The sequence below is a fragment of the Mauremys reevesii genome, linkage group 6 (assembly GCF_016161935.1).
Source record: "Mauremys reevesii isolate NIE-2019 linkage group 6, ASM1616193v1, whole genome shotgun sequence".
Classification (NCBI taxonomy): Eukaryota; Metazoa; Chordata; order Testudines; family Geoemydidae; genus Mauremys; species Mauremys reevesii.
The window spans coordinates 85,217,335-85,237,725 of record NC_052628.1 but is presented as its reverse complement, the minus strand read 5'-3'; the positions used below and the strand labels follow the sequence as shown (position 1 = coordinate 85,237,725).

At 39.0% G+C, this 20,391-nt stretch overlaps 1 protein-coding gene across 4 annotated transcripts in view; it reads left to right on the top strand.

The window, feature by feature from the left end:
• Positions 1 to 20,391, top strand: part of TUT7 (terminal uridylyl transferase 7) — a 46,939-nt gene that overhangs the window by 137 nt on the left and 26,411 nt on the right. Inside the window, exons 1-10 of one of the 4 annotated variants that reach the window (XM_039545940.1) lie at positions 38 to 508; positions 2,319 to 2,836; positions 10,132 to 10,310; positions 11,131 to 11,247; positions 12,332 to 12,509; positions 12,981 to 13,069; positions 13,565 to 13,616; positions 16,754 to 16,823; positions 17,739 to 17,865; positions 19,679 to 19,798. In XM_039545940.1, coding sequence (XP_039401874.1) covers positions 2,350 to 2,836; positions 10,132 to 10,310; positions 11,131 to 11,247; positions 12,332 to 12,509; positions 12,981 to 13,069; positions 13,565 to 13,616; positions 16,754 to 16,823; positions 17,739 to 17,865; positions 19,679 to 19,798 — 1,419 coding nt within the window. In that variant the 5' untranslated portion in view covers positions 38 to 508; positions 2,319 to 2,349. Of the gene's footprint in view, positions 1 to 37; positions 546 to 2,318; positions 2,837 to 5,782; positions 5,905 to 10,131; positions 10,311 to 11,130; positions 11,248 to 12,331; positions 12,510 to 12,980; positions 13,070 to 13,564; positions 13,617 to 16,753; positions 16,824 to 17,738; positions 17,866 to 19,678; positions 19,799 to 20,391 lie in introns of those variants that run through there. The other 3 variants (XM_039545939.1, XM_039545938.1, XM_039545941.1) reach the window with 3 other exon arrangements.

The following is a 20,391-nucleotide window of genomic DNA, read 5'->3' as shown; positions in this document are numbered from 1 at the left end:
AGTGTCGTGCCCGGGGCCGCGGCGGCGGCTCTTCTCGAGCCCCTCCCACGACCCCTCCGCGGCTGTTGGGCTCCCGGACGCGCGCGCCTGACCCCCCCCCTCCCAGCCTGCGGCCCGGCCTGTCTCGCTGCCCCGCGGCTCCTGGCGCTGCAGGGGGAACCCCGGGCCGGGCCCCTGAGTTCCTGCCGGCCCCTCGCCCCCCGCCCGGCCTCTCGACCCCAGCGGCCGGTAGTTGTGCGCTGCGGGGACCGGCTCCCGGGGGCGGCGGGGCCCCTCGCTGGCGGCCCGGTGAGGCGGCCTCACGGGTCGGCAGTTCGCAGCGCGGGGCTGGCGTGTCCCGTCCTTGCTGGAGCCCATCAGGTCCCGCGGGGCGGGAGGATGGAGAGTAAACCCAAGCGCGGGCGCACCCTGGCAGGAAGGCAGCAGCGGCTTGACAGCTCAGCCTCGTGATTCCTGCTGCTGCTGTGGGGCAAATCCCTCCTGCACCTTAACGCTGAGCTACCTCCCTGTGCGTGGTGCATTTCATAACCTCCCCTGGGCGTTGGGTGTGTATTTGGGTTTTTCTGGGACAATTATAAAACATGTTGCTAGATCACAGAATACAGACTAACAGGAAGCTACTCTGAAACCTGTTACTAATATATAGTTGCATAGTTGATTCTTTGTTAATCTGTGGAGTGTGTGGAAAGTTATTTTGAAGGGTGTAAAACTCTCTCTTTAGCCAAGTATCAGAGGGGTAGCCGTGTTAGTCTGGATCTGTAAAAAGCAACAAAGAGTCCTGTGGCACCTTATAGGCTAACAGAAGTATTGGAGCATGAGCTTTTGTGGGTGAATACCCACTTCGTCAGACTCATCTGTTAGTCTATACGGTGCCACAGGACTCTTTGTTGCTCTTTAGCCAGTAGCCTGGATCAATTGTGGAGTGCTACATAGGGTGACCAGATGCCCCGATTTTATAGGAGCAGTCCCGATATTTGGGACTTAGTGTTATATAGGCGGCTATTACCCCCACCCCCGTCCCGATTTTTCACACTTGCTGTCTGGTCACCCTAGCTCTAAAACACTGTGTAATCATGGATTTAGTACCAGTACACCCATCTAGGTATTCACCCAATTTATTATGTCTTAATTTTAAGTGCAACATCTGTGTGATTTAGACCACTTCATTTGAAAATAACCTATTTTATTTATACAAAATTTCATAAAATATGTGCGAGAGAGAATTCAAGACTTTGTGTCGGATGTACACAGGTATTTAGGTACCTAACGATGCAGGTGTAGGGCCTAGTAGGTTTTATGAAAGCACTTCAGCAGGTTAGTTACCGAAGTCCCAATTAGGAAGCTAACTCAGGGTACATCTGCACTGTGATAAAAGACCCACAGCATGGCCACAGCTGCTCTTGCAGCTCAGCCTGCAAGGGTCTGAAATTGCAGTGTACACAAGCGGGAGGGGGAGGCCTCAGAGCTCAGGTTCCAGCCTGGACATCTATACTGAAATGTATAGCCCTGCAGCCTAAACTCTGCAAGCCTGAGTTAGCTGACCTAGGTTCTGTGAGTTAGTGCCACAGGTTTTTTTTATTGCAGTATAGACATAATGTTAGGTGCCTCATTGGATTTTTCAAAAGTGCCTGTCTGCATCTTTAGGTGTCTATATATACCGTTGTACATCTAGCCTTTTCTTCCTCTACGTGTGTGCTGCTATATCTAAACCTAATAGTTTTCAGATGGGTGACATGTTTCGTTTACTCATGCCTGGGTTTAGCCCTTCAAAATGTTGTCTTGAATTTGAGTTACAGCTTCCGGGTGGGATGGGGAGGGAAATGATGGCGGCACAGTTCAGTTTCAAATTAAATTAGTAGTATTGCTTTGATACAGAATAAAGAAATACAGTAAAAAGAAAATGAAAATGCTTGACATTTAGTGATATAGATCTTATTTGTGGATTTATCACCAAAAGCAAACCGGGGGTGGGGGAGTGGATGGGTCAAAACAAAAAAGTTTTGATTGCTAATTTGAAAAAAACATTTTGTTTCAAAACGAATGTTGAAATAAAATGTTTCATGTAAAAAAAATTCTTTTTTGGTTAAAACTATTTACCGTATTTGCAAATAGTTTTGGTGCCCTGATAAATTCATATTTTGGCAAATTTACTACTTTCTGGGGGAAAGAAATTTCTCAGCTCTAGTCTTTATACGATGTGCAAGGTGTACTGAGGAAAACGATGAGTTACTCATTTCCTAAACCTATTACGTTTTTATTCTTCTTTAATCTGTTGTTAAACAGTTGATTATTTAAAACTACCTTCTTTTTTTTTCCAGGTGCAAATTATTATATTGAAAATCAATTACAATGGGAGATGCTGCAAAACCTTGCTTTGCCAAAAGAACGAAGGAGAGGGGAGTTTTAGATGAAGAGGAATTGAAAAGGAACCCTTTACAACACGACTACCACCCCATGGAGGATTACGGACATGGCAAAAAAATAGATATGGGCTTTCAGAAGAAAAAGGGAACACAAGGTCACTGTGGAAACAGTCCCAGAAAAGGACCACATAGTATTCTGATTAGCTCAAATTCTTTTAAAAACATGGGTCACAACCAAGGGTTTAGGATAAATGATACCCAAAAAGACCAAATTAAGAAATGGATATCCGATGACCATCGTGGCAATTCAGAGAGCTGGAGAGAGTACAAATCTACAGTTCGGATTCCTATGCTTAACAGGACAAGAAAAGACTCTTTTCATGAGGTTGAAGGTGCAGGAAGCAGAAATGTCAGAAGACAGCTTCAGAAAGACTTAAATGAAGAAATGTCAGACACACAGAAAGGAAACTCTGGTAACAAACATATTTTTTTACATAGTTTTTAAAGTAAAATTGATTACTGTGTGCATGTCTGGAAAGTACAACTTTAAGGTTCACTGTTAATGCAAAAAACTAAGTAAAACGATTTCTGTTCCTTAACACTTCTATCTTGCAAAGTATGACTGTACTCAATGGCAGCATTTTAAGCAATATTGTTACAATATATGATACAAAGATTGTTTTTATAAACTGGTCGTACTATGAAACCATCTTGTTGGTTTGGTAGGTTAATCACTTTATAAACTTTAGACAAGTTATATAACAACAAGTGTGATGTCCCAGTCTGCAACTTTAATATTCTGCTTTTTTCCAAGATACAACTTGATATAAATCTCTCCAATCTATAGGCATTGTTGAAGAAGTTGCACAAGTGATTGACATTACTTGCTGCAAGACCATATGGTAAACTTACATACAACTTGTTCAGTAAATTAGCTAAAAAAAGTGAAAAGGAAATGGGAATAAGACAACATGGAAAATAGCTAACTTAATATGTTATCTTCTCATGCAGGTAACTTCTATACATGTTTCAATCTGTAACTTAAAATAAAACTATAAAAGCCTTACACCGGGGTAGGCAACCTATGGCACATGTGCCGAAGGCAGCATGTGAGCTGATTTTCAGTGGCACTCACACTGCCTGGGTCCTGGCCACCGGTCCAGGGCGCTCTACATTTTAACTTCATTTAAAATGAAGCTTCTTAAACATTTTTAAAAACCTTATTTACTTTACATACAACAATAGTTTAGTTATATATTATAGACTTATAGAAAGAGACCTTCTAAAAACGTTGAAATGTATTACTGGCACGTGAAACCTTCAATTAGAGTGAATAAATGAAAACTCGGCACGCCACTTCTGAAAGGTTGCCAACTCCTGCCTTACACTATTGTGTAAAATAGGAAGGTGTCATGGGGCGGGGCTTATTCTGATTTGAATAGGAACTTTTCCTCTGTAAGGAGAGAAGAATAAGATCCATACTGTAGAGACATATTCACCAATCTTGGCACAAAGTGTTATCCTGATAGTGTAGTGACCTTCAAGTAGAGAAGCACCAAATTGGATGGTGAGACACTGTAAACCACATGCTTAAAAAGGTTTTAGTTTTTTAAAAAGAACAGTGAGTGACTGACTTGTCTCTATTCTTCCCCTGCTGCCCCTCCCTGCCCCAAAAAGGGCGAGGAGTGTATTTTTTTTTCCTTGTGCTAAACCTTGTAAAGTTTAACTATGCTGAGGGCTGCTATCTAGACTTTGTCTTTTGTTAAACTTCCTTGATGTGAAGATTTGCAGTGCCATTGTGCAGTGCTAGAGAGTGAGAACTAGAATAGCTTGATGAAAGGGGAATTTTGTTAAACTGGTATATGATAGCATTTTGTCTCTGGAGATATAAATGAGGTGACTGGCAATATTAGAACATAAGAACGGCCATACTGGATCAAACAAATGGTCTATCTAGCCCAGGATCCTGTCTTCCAACAAGTGGCCGGTAACCAGGTGCTACAGAGGGAATGAACAGAACAGGGCTATTATTGAGCGATCGATCCATCACCTATCCTCCAGTCCCAGCTTCTGGCAGTGAGATGTTTATGGACACCCGGAGCCTGGAGTTGTGTCCCTGACCATTTTCGCTAATGGCCATTGATGGACCTATTCTCCCTGAACTTAGCTAATTCTTTTTGGAACCCAGTTATACTCTTGCCCTTCGCAACGTCCTCTGACAAGTTCCACAGGTTGACACTGTGTTGTGAGAAGAAATACTTCCTTATGCTTGTTTTAAACCTGTTGCCTTATTTTCATCGTGTGACCTCTAGTTCTTGGGGTATGTAAAAGGGTAAATAAGACTTCCTAATTCACTTTCTTCACACCATTCATGGCTTTATAGACCTCTCTCATATCCTCACTTACTACTTCAGTATAAGCAAGATGAAAGATGATGAATACAGGTATTGAGAGGGTTTAATGAGGTACTAGTAAGAGAGAAATGGAACAGTAATGGAAGAACTAAAGAGAGAAAATATGGAGGAAAATGAGACGTGAAGAAGAAATAAAGGCCATTTGACATTTAACAGGATGATTAGGAACATTGCTACAGAAAAGGTCAAAAGAGAATTTTTTGAGTTGTTGAGGTTGTGTGTGGGAGGCAGAAGGGGTGGTATTTTTGTTTTTTCATTTAAATTGGATATTTGTCTTCTGTCCTTTTACTGAAACTGTCTTCCAAATATTTCAAGAAAAATCATACTTATACCATAAAACAAATGCATATCAGGGGTTCTCAAACTGGGGGTTGTGACCCCACCGGGGGTTAAAGGTGGTTAAAAGGGGGTCGCGAGCTGTCAGCTCAGTGGGGCTGACATCCCTGAGCTCCCATTAAATTACCCCCCCCCCATTTTTAATTTATAGGGAGGAGTCACAGTCAGAGGCTTGCTGTGTGAAAGGGGTCACCAATACAAACTTTAATACTAGTTAACAACAGTCCACCCTGGGGTAGACTTGGCTTTGACTCTGAGTCCCTGTGGCACACTTTAGCTGTGTCTACACTTAAAACGTGGCAGTGGCAAAGCTACAGCACTTCAGTGTAGACACTTGCCGCAGCAATGGGAGGGGTTCTCACATCTCTGTTGTTAATCCACCTCCCTGAGAGGCAGTAGCTAGGTCAAGAGAAGAATTCTTCCACTGACCTACTGCTGTCTACTCCAGAGGTTAGGTCAGCATAGCCACATCTCCCAGGGGTATGGATTTTTCACACTCCTGAGGGAGAGCTACACCGATCTAAGTTTCCAACATAGACTAGCCCTTGGTTGTCCTTAACAAGTTTTTATTACATCTCCCCATCCCTTCAACTCCTTCACTCAATCAACTGCCATGGAACCTCTGGCTCCCATGTTCCATCTGGTAGCTTCTCAAGCATTGTCTCTGTCTTTTACTAGAGGTGGTGCTGTTTGCCTCATTGCGGCTGGTTAAGCAGAACTGAACTGATGGCAACCCGTAATGAATAAGTGAACCAGGTTTCAAGATTGAAGCTTAATCTAGGGCACTAAGGGTATGTCTGTACTGCCAAAGAAACCCTGCGGCAGCAATCTCAGAGCCCAGGTCTGTTGACCTGAGCAGTTGCTACGGGGCTAAAAATAGCAGTGTAGATTTTCCCATTCAGGCTGGAACCTAGGCTCTGAAACCCAGCAAGGCGGTGGATCACAAAACCCGGGTTCCAGGCCAAGCAAGAACATCTACACTGTTCTTTTTAGCTCCGTAGTGTGAGCTTGTCAGTTGCCTTGGGCTTTGAGACTCGCTTTTTTTTTTTTTTTTTTTTTGCATTGTAGATGTACCCTGAGCCTTTTGGTGGCCTCTTATGGAAATTCATAGCTTATATTTGTGTCTCCTCTTGTACTTCACAGATACTGAATGAGTATACAAATTTAAATATACTGGATAAGTGGGACTATACAGATAAACTCACTGTATTAGAGTTTCTATCCATTAAGTAGTCATTTCAGACCAAGGGTTGTGAGTTCAATCCTTGAGGAGGCCACTTAGGGATCTGGGGCAAAAATTGGTCCTGCTAGTGAAGGCAGGGGGCTGGACTCGTTGACCTTTCGAGGTCCCTTCCAGTTCTAGGAGATTGGTATATCTCCAATTATTACCTTTTTTTAATTACCTATTACCTTTCTTGTTTCATTTTTAAGAACTAAAGGAAAGATGATACAGTGAAGACATGGGATGAGTTGCTTTTTATACTCTGTTTAAATACTTAGTCTACCATTTAATTGGTCTCAACTAATATTATAGCTATCAAGTCATGATAGGAGTTTTTACTCACTTTGCATATTGTTGTTTTATAAACAGCTATTTCAATGCTCATAAAATTTAGTATTAACTTATGATGAGCAGCAGAATTCCATGCATTGTCACTTATTTGATTTCCAAATTTTATTAATCAGAGGATTGATATTGATCATGGAGAGGGAAAGTTCTGTAAGAGCATAATGACAGGACTATTGCAGAGCTGAAATGTTTTACTGCCATTAGCTAGAGAGTCAGTATGAAAGAATGGCAGGGAGGGGGTGACACCGAGTAAGTCAAAGTGGGGAAAAGTCAATTAGACTTAGTTCTCTACCTTTTTGCTACTAGGACTTCTAGCAGAGTACTATCTGGGCCTAGACCCTGCTTGCTCATTTTACTATCAGCTTCTGGCTGGTAGGTACCAGATAAATTTGAAGGACACATCACTAACCTGCTGCTGGTAGGGAGAAAACGCACACTCTGCCCAGCCTTGTTGCAGCTATATGGAGATGGGGTCTCTGCTCCTCTAGCCTTACTCCAGCCTCTTGTCTGCTGAAAGAATGGTGGGTTGTGCGGGTCTGCTTTTGGGTGTTGAGTTATACTTGCAGTCTCTGGTCATAGCTTTCTCTAAATAGCAGCTGAGTGAAATTTAAATTATTCTTGTCAGTTACGCTGCTGCTTACAGGGTTCTGAACAGTAGCATTGAAGCTACATACATGGTGGTAAAGCAGAACTCCCAAAAGGATTAGAAACTTAAGATTTTATTGTTTTAAAGTTGAGCAGAAACTGATGGTTTAGACCTCCTGCTTCCTAGGAATATTTCCTACTTGCTATTGGCATGAAGGTGGTTAGATTGTTTCCAAGTTTTGACTTATTTATTGGCTATTGAGAGGCTTCTAAACAAATCTTACATTGGTGAATTCTTAGAGTAGCTGGAACTATTGTTAATTTTCAAACTGTGATTCATATGCTCTTTAGCAATGTGTAAAAGTCTTCTGGCCCCTCGCCCATCACTTTCTGCAGGATTTTAAGTTTTTTAAAAAGTTTTTAGCCCAGGATGTAAACAGATGCAGTATTATCTTCCTGAGTTTGCAGGTAGAGGGCTCTGTTGTTGGTAGCTTTGCCTAGCTATAGAAGAGTGACACTAACAAGGCTGTGATCAGTTTCATGACTGTCTGTCAGAACCCTGAGAGCCAGAGTTTGAAAACTCCCTTGAACTGAATGAATAGATATTTTGACCAGGTGAGTGGACTGAATGAAGCTAGAGAGCTACTGGCTTGTTTTTTTGAGAAGGAAGAGAAGAAAGGTGGCCACTAAGCTGCTGTTGAATTCACAGGCTCTGAAGCTTAAGGAGCAGGGTGGATTTCAGAGCCCAGGCTCCAGCCTGAGCCACAACTTCAAAGTGCTGTCTACACAAGTAGTTTTTAGAACAGGTGTGAGTCCTGCTAGCCCAAGACTGTCAACGTGAGCTGAGAGGTTTGCTTTTCCTTGATCCAAAATGCTGCGTAGACATATCATTAGCCATTGGGCTAATTTGTCAATGAGCAGCAGGGAAAGGAGTGTTTTTATATTGCTGTTGGAGGAAAGCTATGAACAGCAGATGCAGGCACTGGATCTATTCACTTAGGAGGAATATCTTAAAAGTTGAGAGATGAGTAAAATACCAGAGACTTGTCTTTCCCAGCTATTGCAACAGACTGAAGGAAGACTGAAGTTATTGGGGAGAGATGGAATTGCAGAGGACACAGACTGGCATTTTTTCATTTTCAGGAGTTAAAAAGCATAAGACCACTGCTAGACAGAAGCTGATATAGTATTCCTTTTATCACCTTGAAATCTCGTTTGCATTGTTTCAATCAAAAGTAGTTTGAGACACTATATATGCTGAATCTCCCTGCTATTTTTTGTGGTTTCACAATCAAATGTTTGGGTTTGTTTTAATTTTTCCTCTTGCTGGGGATGGCCTACACAAATGGGAAGCTAACTCGACAAAGTGCTATCAAATGCTCAAATAAATTGAAAAAAAAATCCCAATTTTTCACCCCTAGTAATTTTAGGGGTTCTTTATAGCAACGTTATTTTTTTTAAAAAGTAGAATATGAAAGTTGACAGTGCCTCTTGAAAGATATGGGGTTCAAGGGCAACCTTCTTAAATATCAGAGCATGAATTCTCTTTCTGCTTGTTGGAGTTGGCATCTAAAAATCAATACAGGAAAAAAAAATCTGATGCCAGTGGAAGGATTTCAGAGTAAGAAAGATTTTCAAAAGCACTTGGAAGAGCCCATTGTTCCGGCAACTTTATTTAGGTGCCTAAACTAGAGGTGAGCTGTAATCCAGGCTCTCATTTGAAAATCTGGACAGTACTTACTCATTCCTGCTGGAGCCAAAGATCACTTGTGTTTTTTATTTGTACACTTTGGACCAGTAACTACTGTTGCAAAAATGCTGATAAAGCTGCTCACAAAGCATAGATAGCATATTTACACCTAGACTTCTGCCACAAGCTTAGCTGTAAACACAACAAATTTATCATACTGTCTATTTTGCAGGGCTTCGTTGTATTAAAATAAGTACATCTATTTTACACAAGTGGATTCGTTTATGAAGGTGAAAAAGGGGGTTTGCTTCCCTTTTCTGAGCTGCTAAAAAGGATCACTGTCTTGTTTTTAATTTGCTATTTTAATTGTACCTAGACAATCATAGCCAATATACTGGTACGGTTGAACAATGGGTGACACCACAAGAACAATAAGCTTTCATTTCTGGGTATAAAACAAATAATGTTGCCATAGTATCTTGACATGAGGGCTATACTTTACGTTGGAGTAAGTAAAGGGACTTTTGGGGGGGAAATCTGCACTGTGTCTTATATACATGATTCAATAAAATGTCCATATCAGCTATACTTCTGTAGCTGCCTATGACATGACTCATGCACTGTTTACTGCCTGGGTATAATTTAGGTATAGAGGTGCTAACCTTCATGTAATTTTCTTAGGTACTTCAGAATACCGAAGTATCAAAATTCCTATATTAAAATATTCAGGTTCAGAAGTGCGGACTCATCCAGCGTCAGTAATTCTGTAGGGATAGCATGTCATCTCATCTTAATCCCTTAGAATTTGAGAGTCTTAAACTGATTATAGAACCTGTTGCCATTAGCGTTAACCAGTGGGGATCAAACAAGAATTTCTAAATAGCGTTGCTGACTTTTTGTGGGTCAGACTGTTGGTTGATACTTCAGAGGTCATTCTCCAATAGTCGGTAAAAGTCAAAACAAACATACCTTAGGATATAGTATGAATATGCACCACCGGGGAGTGGGAGGTATTGCAGTTGTCAGAAAAGATGACTTGCACAGGACAGAAAAGGAAAAAGTGTGACAAGTAGGTAATCTTGTCTGCCTTTTTTAGTGTATTAGTCACTCTCCATTCTGTCGTATGCTCTGAAATAATGTTACAGTATATTTGTTCTGATAACTCTCTTTAAGAAATGAAGAAACATAGGAAACCAAGGAGAGCAAGAAGGACAGAAAAAGAGGAGTATGATCAAGATGACTATATGGACGGCCCAGTTATAGATGAGTCGATGCTGTCAGTGAAGGAACTACTAGGGTTGCAGCAGGCTGAAGAGCGATTAAAGAGAGACTGCATTTACAGACTAAAGAAGGTGACAAAGCTCTCTTTGTATATACAGTATTTGCATATTTTATCACATATAGGTTTTAATCTGTGAATTGAAGATCAAAGGCTTGCCTTTTTACTGAAGAATTCCACTTTATTAAGCTAAAGGGTCTGTTATTAGTGATCCAATCCATAAAATTTTAACAAAATGGGTGATCAGTTGCTGGAAATGAATAAAAAGAGGATTAGTGTACCTTTTGCTTTTGACTACATTTAGTATTTGAATTTACAAGTATCTCTGTATGTGATATACAAATAGCTTGGCCCTAAGAATGGGGTTAGGTAGGGTTGCCACTCGTCCAGGTTTTACCCAGACAATCCGTTTTTTGGCGTCTGTGTCCGGGTGCCATTTAGGGTTGCCAGGTGCCTGATTTTTGACCAGGAAGTCTGGTCGAAAAGGGGACCTGGCAACCCTAAATGGCACCCAGACCAAAAGTTCAGTTACCATGGAGCGGGGGGAGGCGACAGGCCATGCTAGCTTCTGCTCAGCTGGGGCCACCTCCTACCTGCAGGCAGGTTCCTGGAGACAATCCAGCAAGTGATGGGGAGGAGGAGAGAGGAGTGAGTGATGCTGATAGGGCCTGGGGGAGCAGAGGCAGAGAATGGGGGCCTGGGGGAAGAGGTGGTGCAGGTGCTGGGCCTTGGGGGTCTGGTTACCAGCAATTAGAAAGGTGGCAATCCTAGGGCTAGGAAAGAGCGAGGGTGTATTTTTGGACTTCCTAGGACAATTTAACTAACCTTGGCAGATGTGTGAAATGAAGGTAACATCTTTCTGTATCTTAGTCAATAAACTATCTCAATTTTAGCGTCCTCGAAACTACCCAACAGCCAAATATACCTGCAAATTGTGTGATGCTTTGATTGAGTCGGTGACATTTGCTCATAAGCACATTAAAGAGAAGAAGCACAAGAAAAACATAAAGGTGAGTTAATGACACTTTTACAAATCCATGCTTTATGTTTAAGTATTGTTATCTTGCTAATGATGATGCAATTATATTAGCCCTGAAGTCTTGCCTTGTTCTTACCATGCTTAATATTCTGCTAGTGTTATATAGAGTGCTTCTCTATATAATGTCTACCAATGGCCATTGACATTGGTAAAAGCAACAAATAAGTAATTTGAGACCTTTTTTCCAGCATAGAGTGAACTCAGGACTGCCTCTAGGATACTACTGATATCTCCTAATAACTATACATTAAATGAAAGTTCCTTTTAATTATAATTCAGTATTATTGTGTAAGTCATAACTTTTAAAGTTTTGTAATAAAAAGCTGCAATAACTTAACCTTATTTATTGTTCATCAGTTGTGTAATAGTATAATGTATCTGCTCTCTTCTTAATATGTCATTTGCTGGCTTCTGACAGCTATAATATATTTGATTTAAAATGAGTTGGTAAGAATGCATTTAAAAATTTTAATTGCCATTTTCTAAATAGCCTAGATAAAATGAAAAGGTTGTTGAATACTCCAGTATGAGAGAATATATATCAATAATTAAAATAACAGCTTTATGTTTATATTTATTTAAAACTATTGTCAGCATAACAGCACTTGACATCTTATAATTACTGAAAGAAACTCCTGCTGCGCCTGCCCCCCTTCCCCACCTTTGCCCCAGAAGACAAAAGGAATTGAAAGGCATGTACAGGGTTTCCCTTTTGTCTTCAACTTCATTATCTCATACCACTCCTTATAAGGAGAGTGATATTTTTCTATCCTTTTATATAGGTGTATGGATTTTTGTAAATTATTGAAACCTTGTGTAGTCTCTAACTCTTTATCTAGATAAATGATATACAATGATTCTTTCTACCTACCCTCGTTTCTCTAGACCTTAATTGTGTCCTAATGCAGCAACTGTTTAAAACTGCTTACTAGCTCGATAATATAGACGGGCAGACAGAAATGTTTATGGCGGTAGGTTGCGTGTACCCACCCCTACCTCATTAAAGCAATTGAAGAGAGTAATTTAAATATGTTAAAATATGGTTGTCCTTGAAGGAAAAGCACGAAGAAGAACTGCTGACTACCCTGCCTCCACCAATACCTTCCCAGATACAAGCTATTGGTGTTGCCATTGAAAATGTAGTGCAAGAGTTTGGCTTAAATAATGAGGATTTGGAACAAAGACTCAAAATTAAAACAGCGATGGAAGATTTATTGCACCAGAAATTGCCAGGTATAACTCTGCCATTTGGTTTGATTGTCAAATATACTAAAAAGAAAAAGTATCTTTCTCCACAAGAGTAATCTTCATCTCTAAGATTTTGACAAGTTGTGCCACTAATATAATTTGATTTTGCCAGTATGTTCTGCTTGGTGACGTAGTGCCAACATTTTGGCCTGAAGGTTGCTCTAAATTACATCAACTGCCACTGACTTAGTTGCTGGGAATCAGCAGGTCTTAGAGGAGGCTCAAGCCATGCCCTTATGGGTGTGACCTCAATCCCTTCACCAGCTGTAGGGATAAAAAGTGTAGGAACTGTTGTGCTACTGAAAGATACTTCAGAATTGGGGTGATCCTCTAATGGCTGTCTGCACCAGTTCTAGGACTAGAATCTGCTGGCAAGACATTGCAAAGTGGCTATACTCCAACCCAGGATTTGGATTAAGATGTTGAGTAAATTCAAAAAAATTCCTTTCTTTGCAGATTGCTCGCTAAGGCTGTATGGCTCCTCCTGTAGCAGGTTTGGTTTCAAAACTTCTGACGTAAACATTGATGTCCAGTTTCCAGCCAATGTAAGTAAGCAGGTTTTTATTATAGATGTAAAATTGGCTTAATTGCCTTTTATAGTAACATTTAAGCAAGTAATAACAAAGGTGCCAAGTGGTATTTACAAAAATGTATTGATCCGAGGGGCACTATCGTTAACTGTATCTTAACTAAAATCATCTTAATCTGTTGTTAAAGTAGTATTAGTAGTGGTATTACTCTGCGCTAATAGCATCTTCAGTCCAATGAACTCAAAGCACTTTACAAATACTAATGAGTTAAAACTAACCTCCCAGCAACGCTGTGAGGCAGATCAGGATATTTATACCCATTTTATAGATGGGGAAACTGAGCGATAGATGTTGTGACTTGCCTTAGGTGTCACAGTGAGCCTGCACCAGACACAAGAACCTTCTCTGTCTTTTCAATATGAAAGTATTATTTAAACTACTGAAATATTTGAAAAATATTTTTAATTATGGATTTTTAATAAACTTCTATTATTTGACTCCATTTCACAGATGGCTCAACCAGATGTTCTCTTACTTGTACAAGAAAGTCTGAAGAATAGTGGTAAGAAATACTTGTTCACTGCTTTCAGTTTCATTTCAAAATCATCCCTTGCCATTATCACAGTACTTCTCTGAATGCAAAACTTTTTTTAAGTAGATGCATCAAATCAAATGCTTGCTTCATTTTTACAGAATAACGTAAGTCTGTCTCCGTATATAGTTTCATTCTTCTTATACACTAGTAAATTGACAGGTACAAGAGTAAAGGTATTAAGCTTACATAATTGGGGGAGGGAGCATTTTGTACATTGAATTCCAAAATGTCTTCACAGCTAGGGAAAACAGTTGGCGTTTTTATGTTGCTATGTTTACTTGGTCAATGATCTTGCAGGGACTTAAGCATGTGAAGTAAATGAGACTACACAGTGCATGAAGTTAAGCAGGTGCCTTAGTGCAGGTGCAGGAGTGGTGCCTTGGATAGAATTATATGGTGGTAGCCTAAAATTCTGTGTACCACAACACTCTAAGGCGTAACATTCTATAATGATCCCCAAGCTGTTTCTGTGAGCACTGCTGATGGTATCACAGAAATAGAGGTTGATTGTAATATTCCTCTACTAGCCCATAATGTAGTGCGAATCTCCCTAGGGTAAGGTGTGCTCCTTTACATACCTTAGAGTCTCTCATCAACAGAAGTTGGTCCAATAAAAGATATTACATCACCTACCTTGTCTCTCTAATATCCTAGGACTGACACGGCTACAACACTACATAACTAATGCTGTCAGACAAGCTGTTCAGCTTGTCATGTGTATTCCAACAAATGACTTACCCTTGATTGATAATGGTAGATACTAAATGCATCACTTGTATAATATCTAAAGAATTTAGTTTCTTTAGTATTTCATTCAAATACTAGCTCCAGTATGTCCTTTGTTGGTAGAAATTCCAGCTGTGTGCACTCATTCACATCAGGAATGGGGATGCCATCAAACTCAAAGCAAATTGTGCTGCCCCTCTTTCCACAGGCTAGCTTGTGAGGATGGTTTACCTAGCAGCATAGGTGTGCATGGTGCTTCTTACTTGAAAGACTAGTCTTCATCCCAAAGTACTTAAGGCCTTATTTTCAGATCCTAGCCTCCTTTGATGTATATACAATTTTGTGCACACATCTGCACAAATAGTTTTGGTGTGCTGATGTTTCGTACACAAGATAGAATGTTTATATGCAAACTCATCACCTGCATGTTGAAGTACTAAAAAAAATTCCACTCACTCCTAATTTATGCACATCGGTGGTTGAACCCAGCTGAAAACGGGGTCTTTACAATCTAAATAGAACATACACAAAGGAAAAAGATAGGGAGGGTGGCTCCTTTTCTATTTTATCTTGTGTGTGTGAGGTTTTACCCTTCTTTCCACTCTTTCCAACCACCCTTCCCCCCCAAGTTGAGAGGTCAAGGATTTTTTTTAAAGATTATGCTCGTAGGCCCTCCCACATGCTAAGAAGTTTAAAAACAGATTTGGCTAACATGTTTGTTGGAAAGCATGTTACTCTAAAACTGTCTTTAAATACAGTTTTGTTAATAGTGTAGTGCTCTGTTTACTTTGGCCAGTTTATCTATAGTAGCTGAATCGTTCTTTAAAAAACAAAAAGTTGTAAACTATTTCCTGATATAGAATAACTGTAATTTAGAGGGGGACAAATGTATTGCTATAAAGGAAAGTGTATTAAACATGTATATAGTAATTAGATTTTATGCCTTTTTTTTGCATATCTTAATGTATTTATACCTTCCTCACTAGTCATTTGCATAACCTAGGGGAGAATGAGATTAACTTTGTCCTTCCACTCTGGTTCAGCAATAAACAAACACCTGGGTATAAAATAGTAACCTCTGCTTTGGAACAGTGAAATCTAATTGGAAATTAGAACATGGAAGAAAACATTTATGTGACAAGTTGCTTGTACTAAAATTGATAAAGAATAAAGTGTTTCCTTCATTGTGCATGGCCTCAGGAGCACTTCCCAGTTAATTTCTTGCTGTTCTGTAGCATCATCAAAGAATGCTTCTACACTAATAGGTCACTTGTATTTGTGTGTGTAGAGGTTTTGGTTGCCACTTTAAAGAAAGCCTGTAGGGGTTCATCCTGGGAAAGTAGGTATTTTCATTTACTGTAGCTCTCCTAATCTGTCTTTCCTATAGCTGTGGAAAACATACTGAGCAAGGCAGCATATAGCGCAATAGAGCTAGATCATTTTGACTGGCTGATTTCAAAGCTGTTTTGAACTGGTCAGCAAGTTTAAAACCCCGAAGTGGCATGATGTGCTATAGTTTATTGGCTATTTGAGCAGCGGCTGACCCCATAAATATAAAACAAAAAACTAAGTTAACTGTTATCAAAGCAAGAGACTGAAGCCTATTTGAAAGGAAAAATGAGAATGTGAAGAGACCAACAATAAGAAGAACTGGGTGTGAGAATTGGATTGTCTAAAGTTGATAGAGGAAAGGACAGAAAAAACAGAAAGGGAGAATGATCCCAATAAAATAGACCTATTAAAGGCAGATTTATATGATGTCAATAGGGCTGGTGTAATATCTAGATAAGAAGTCTGAATAGGATATTGAGGAAAATTAGCTTAAATGGTTTAATTCTGTTTACCTGAGATTACCCTACACCCCTTCATCCATCATTTTTGTAATGTCATCTGTTGCCTGAAAAAGTACTGAAATTATTCTGGATCCTTAACCTGTCTACCATAAAACCAACAACCTAGATGAATACATTGAAAACAATATTAAGCAGGTATGCTTATTGATAGCTACAGTATATACTATTGAAAGTTGTTTAATTTTTCCTTGTAGCATTTTCTTTAACACAACTGCTAAGCCGCTGCCTCCTCTACCAACAATGTGATCTTGTTTAGAAACATTTATATAGTTGGACCGCATTTTTCCTTTCATATGTTCAAAATCTAAATTAACACAATGTCTGTCAATACTGACCCATCAGACTGAACTTTCTACTTTCATACTTGAGTTGGTCAGATCTCTAATTTAAGGTGAATCTTTTAATAGCCAGACTGATAGACCCAGAATCTATTTCTACTCCTTGCACTACATGAGTTTCTCCTTAAACACAAAGCTTTTTATTAATAGTGTGCTTAATGTGGCTTTTTCTTTTTTTCCCTCCCAGAATCTTTTATTGATGTTGATGCAGATTTCCATGCTAGAGTACCAGTGGTGGTGTGCAGAGAAAAGCAAAGGTCTCCGTTGTCAATTTGTGTGTTCTAATAGCATATAGCAATGTAAATTACACATACCCACACCTGAAAAAATAACATTTCTGTACTAAATTATTACAGTTCCATGGATCTTGACACAAACACTTATGGGCAAGTCATTCCTAGCCTAGAATAAGAGGGTAAGGGTTATTTCTTCCTCAACCCCCCTTCCCCTCTTTTAAAAAACAAACAAAAAAAACCTTTTTATTTTTTTCACTGTGCACCCCTCTGCACTGGGGATGATTTGCTAAAGTAGAACATTTCCTTTCTTCCCTTCTAGACAATGCAGATTTAATATCAAATGGGAAAAAACCTAAAAAACAATGCAAGGGGAGTTTAAATAGCTTTAGTGCTATGAGAAAAGGAGTGAGGCATTTTATTTTGCCCACTTACCACATACCACTTAAGATTCATGAAATATTGTGTAACTACCTACTGATGTAGAATCTATCACCAGTTGTTTGCAGCTACTTGATCTTTCATTAGTGATTTTTTTCCTGCACTTGGAAATAATTTATGAACTTTTTTTATTAATGGGGTTATTACAATGAAATTATTTTGATTCATGGAAGTAAATGACAGTGTATGATGTTTTAATTAATTGACTAAATGATTTAGTTGCTTAAAAAAAAATCTCCAGAAAGTGAGTAGTGAATTGTTGTGAATTTTAAAATGGTTTTGCTCTTGTAAAAGCTTAAAATGTTTAAATTGTAAAACTAAAAATACACAGGACAAACCAGTTTCGTTTGCTTCCTTTAATTGTAAATGTTAAGTTTCTGAGGCTGTTAAAATTCTCATGACAGCCTCAATTTTGAGAGAGTTTGTAAGATTTCATCTGACATATAGCTTTCCTTAAAACACCTGCAGGATTTTCAGGTTGTTTCTTTGTCATTGTAGTGGCCTTGTTTGTAAAGTAAGTGCAGGGAATGAAAATGCTTGTCTGACGACAAACCATTTGGCTACTCTTGGAAAACTAGAACCAACTCTTGTACCTCTAGTGATTGCCTTCAGGTACTGGGCAAAGGTGAGTCTTGTTTTTTTTATTAAAAAAAAACAACTGGGTGTTTACGTCTCAAACAGTTCTTTTTGTCCAACTCTTGTCTGATGAGTTTCTCAAAACAGGCACCTGAATAAAAGAGAGTAGGTAGTGTATAAAAGTTTAACCAAGATACATCCTGGTTTTCATGGCATTCATATTTTTAGTCTAATGTCATGCTAGTAAATCTGCAGTTGTAGTTTAGGAATGCGATTGCTCTAAGTCTCTTCTTGGGGAAAAAGTTACTCTTTGGTCTAAAATTTTGCATGATCTAGAGCCGGGGTTCTCCACGTTGAGGGATGTGGGCAGGCACAAACAGATTGCAATTGCCCTGTCTTTCTATTGCTACATTATGTTAGCTAGATGGTGTACCTTGCTATGGAAAAGGTGCTTCCAGTACTGAAAGCTGAAAATTGCTGGTTTAGATTGAGTGACTTTTTTTTTCTAACTTTACAAGAAGAATCTATTCAGTTGCTTGAATGATCTAAATAGAACAGTATTTCATGCTTTTAAGAAACTTTCAGTTGCTTTATTAGGTTTTTATAATTCAAAAATGTGTTTGAATTTTAATTTGACACACAGGTTATCCTCCTATGAGGAATACAATATTTGTTATGTGCAGTATATTATTTTCCTTGCCAATTATGTGCATGCACTGACTGAGATTATCTAACTGATGCACATATGAGTAGATAGTTGCACTAAATTATAGTGTACACAGCAACCACAACTGTGCCACATTGCCTTTCTAGTTAAAGATCTCTTTACATAGGCAGCATTCTGTATATAATAATAGAGGTTGATGTGAAACTCTAGCTGGAATTTCTTGACATTAAGCAACAATATGGTTGTTGTTTTTTTTAGTACAAACACTTTTGTTACGTGCTTGCTGAGAGTCTAACTACGTTAATAGCAACACTTTCAATTTATAAAGATGTTGTTATGCAAATCTTTATCTGTTAGTTTTTAAAAAATTGCCTATGAAATCCCAACTTCTCTGCCCCTGAGTACCAGCTGCAAACGTGTCTCAAGTGCATAGAAGGGGAAGATTATTTGTGAAGAATTCTTAAAATTTGTCAAATGAGGTAATTTCACATTGGAAGTTAATGGAAATAAATTAGGAAGAGTTTGTGTGGGGAAAAATGAGTGAAATCTTTGAGTATTTGATGCAAGTATATGTGTTTGATGGAAGGTAGGGTATGTTTATTTCATATAGCAAGTCGTTTTAAAATAGTGAAGTTTGGAGTCCTAAAAAACCCAATCATCTTTGTGAATGTTAGACAGTACTCTGGGTATACATACCACATATGCCACCTTAAGTCTTGATTTCTGGAATAGCTTGAGAAGATTACAGTACAAAGATAAGAGTCACAATTCTGAATTTATTATACCATAACTCTATAAACTGAAAATGAGCAGTTTATTCAAGAAGCTGAAGGGAATTATGTCAAGATCCCATTGACTCAATGTCTCTTCATCCCCGTTGAAAATCCCAATCATTGCGTATAACCAATAGCTTGTATGGCTGGAAGTTTATCAGAATGGAATGCATACAAGAAAAGTGATTTCAGTATTCTTGTACTAGAACACTGGTTGTGATTTTAATGACTACATGAAGTCATTTCAAACCAAACACATCCCACAACATGGGGACAAATGAGTTATATAAATCTTCGCTCTCTATTACAGTATTTAAGTTGACTAACGGTTTTGCAAATAGGAGAATGATTATAGATAAATAATAATAAAAAATAAAAAGCCTGGTGCGGAAAAATATTAATGTGTTTCAATTTTTTTATAGCTGTGTTGTGCTGATCGTCCTGAAGAAGGAGGTTTGCCATCTTACGTGTTTGCTTTAATGGTCATTTTCTTTCTACAACAGAGGAAAGAGCCATTTCTGCCTGTTTATTTGGGATTGTGGGTATGTGCTATTTAAGTATTATCAATCTGAGAGTGATATTTTCTAAATCTTTTATAATTGTAACTTAATTATTACCTGCTTGTTTCTTGCCTATCCCTTGTGCAGGAGAGGAAGACACTTAGTCACCAACAGCAAAATATCAATATAGTTTTTGTGTGCATAATATATATTAAAAGAACATGCTACAATTAAGGTTAGTTGAGCAATTTTAATCCCTCCCTCTGTGCGCAAGCATTATGATGCCATCTTTAATTACGTAATCACATACTATTTTCCACAGGATACTAGCCTCATTCAGTGCACGGAATGAGTGGTGCTCACTTAATGAGCAGTTGTTTGCTCTTTTGTTTTCTCATTGTTCAGTGTGTGGCTCCATCTCCTTCGCTGCGCAGTCCTGATTCACCTCTAATGCAGATCCATACTGTGCACTGATAAGGCGGGGGTCCTATAGGGAAAAAAATAATATGCAGTTATGTAGTTAAAGACTGTATCATAATGCCTATGAACAAGGGGGATTAATTAAGGTGGTATCCTACGTGTAAAGTTTTCAAAAACTACTCAGTAACTTTGAATGGGACTTAGGCACTTAAAGT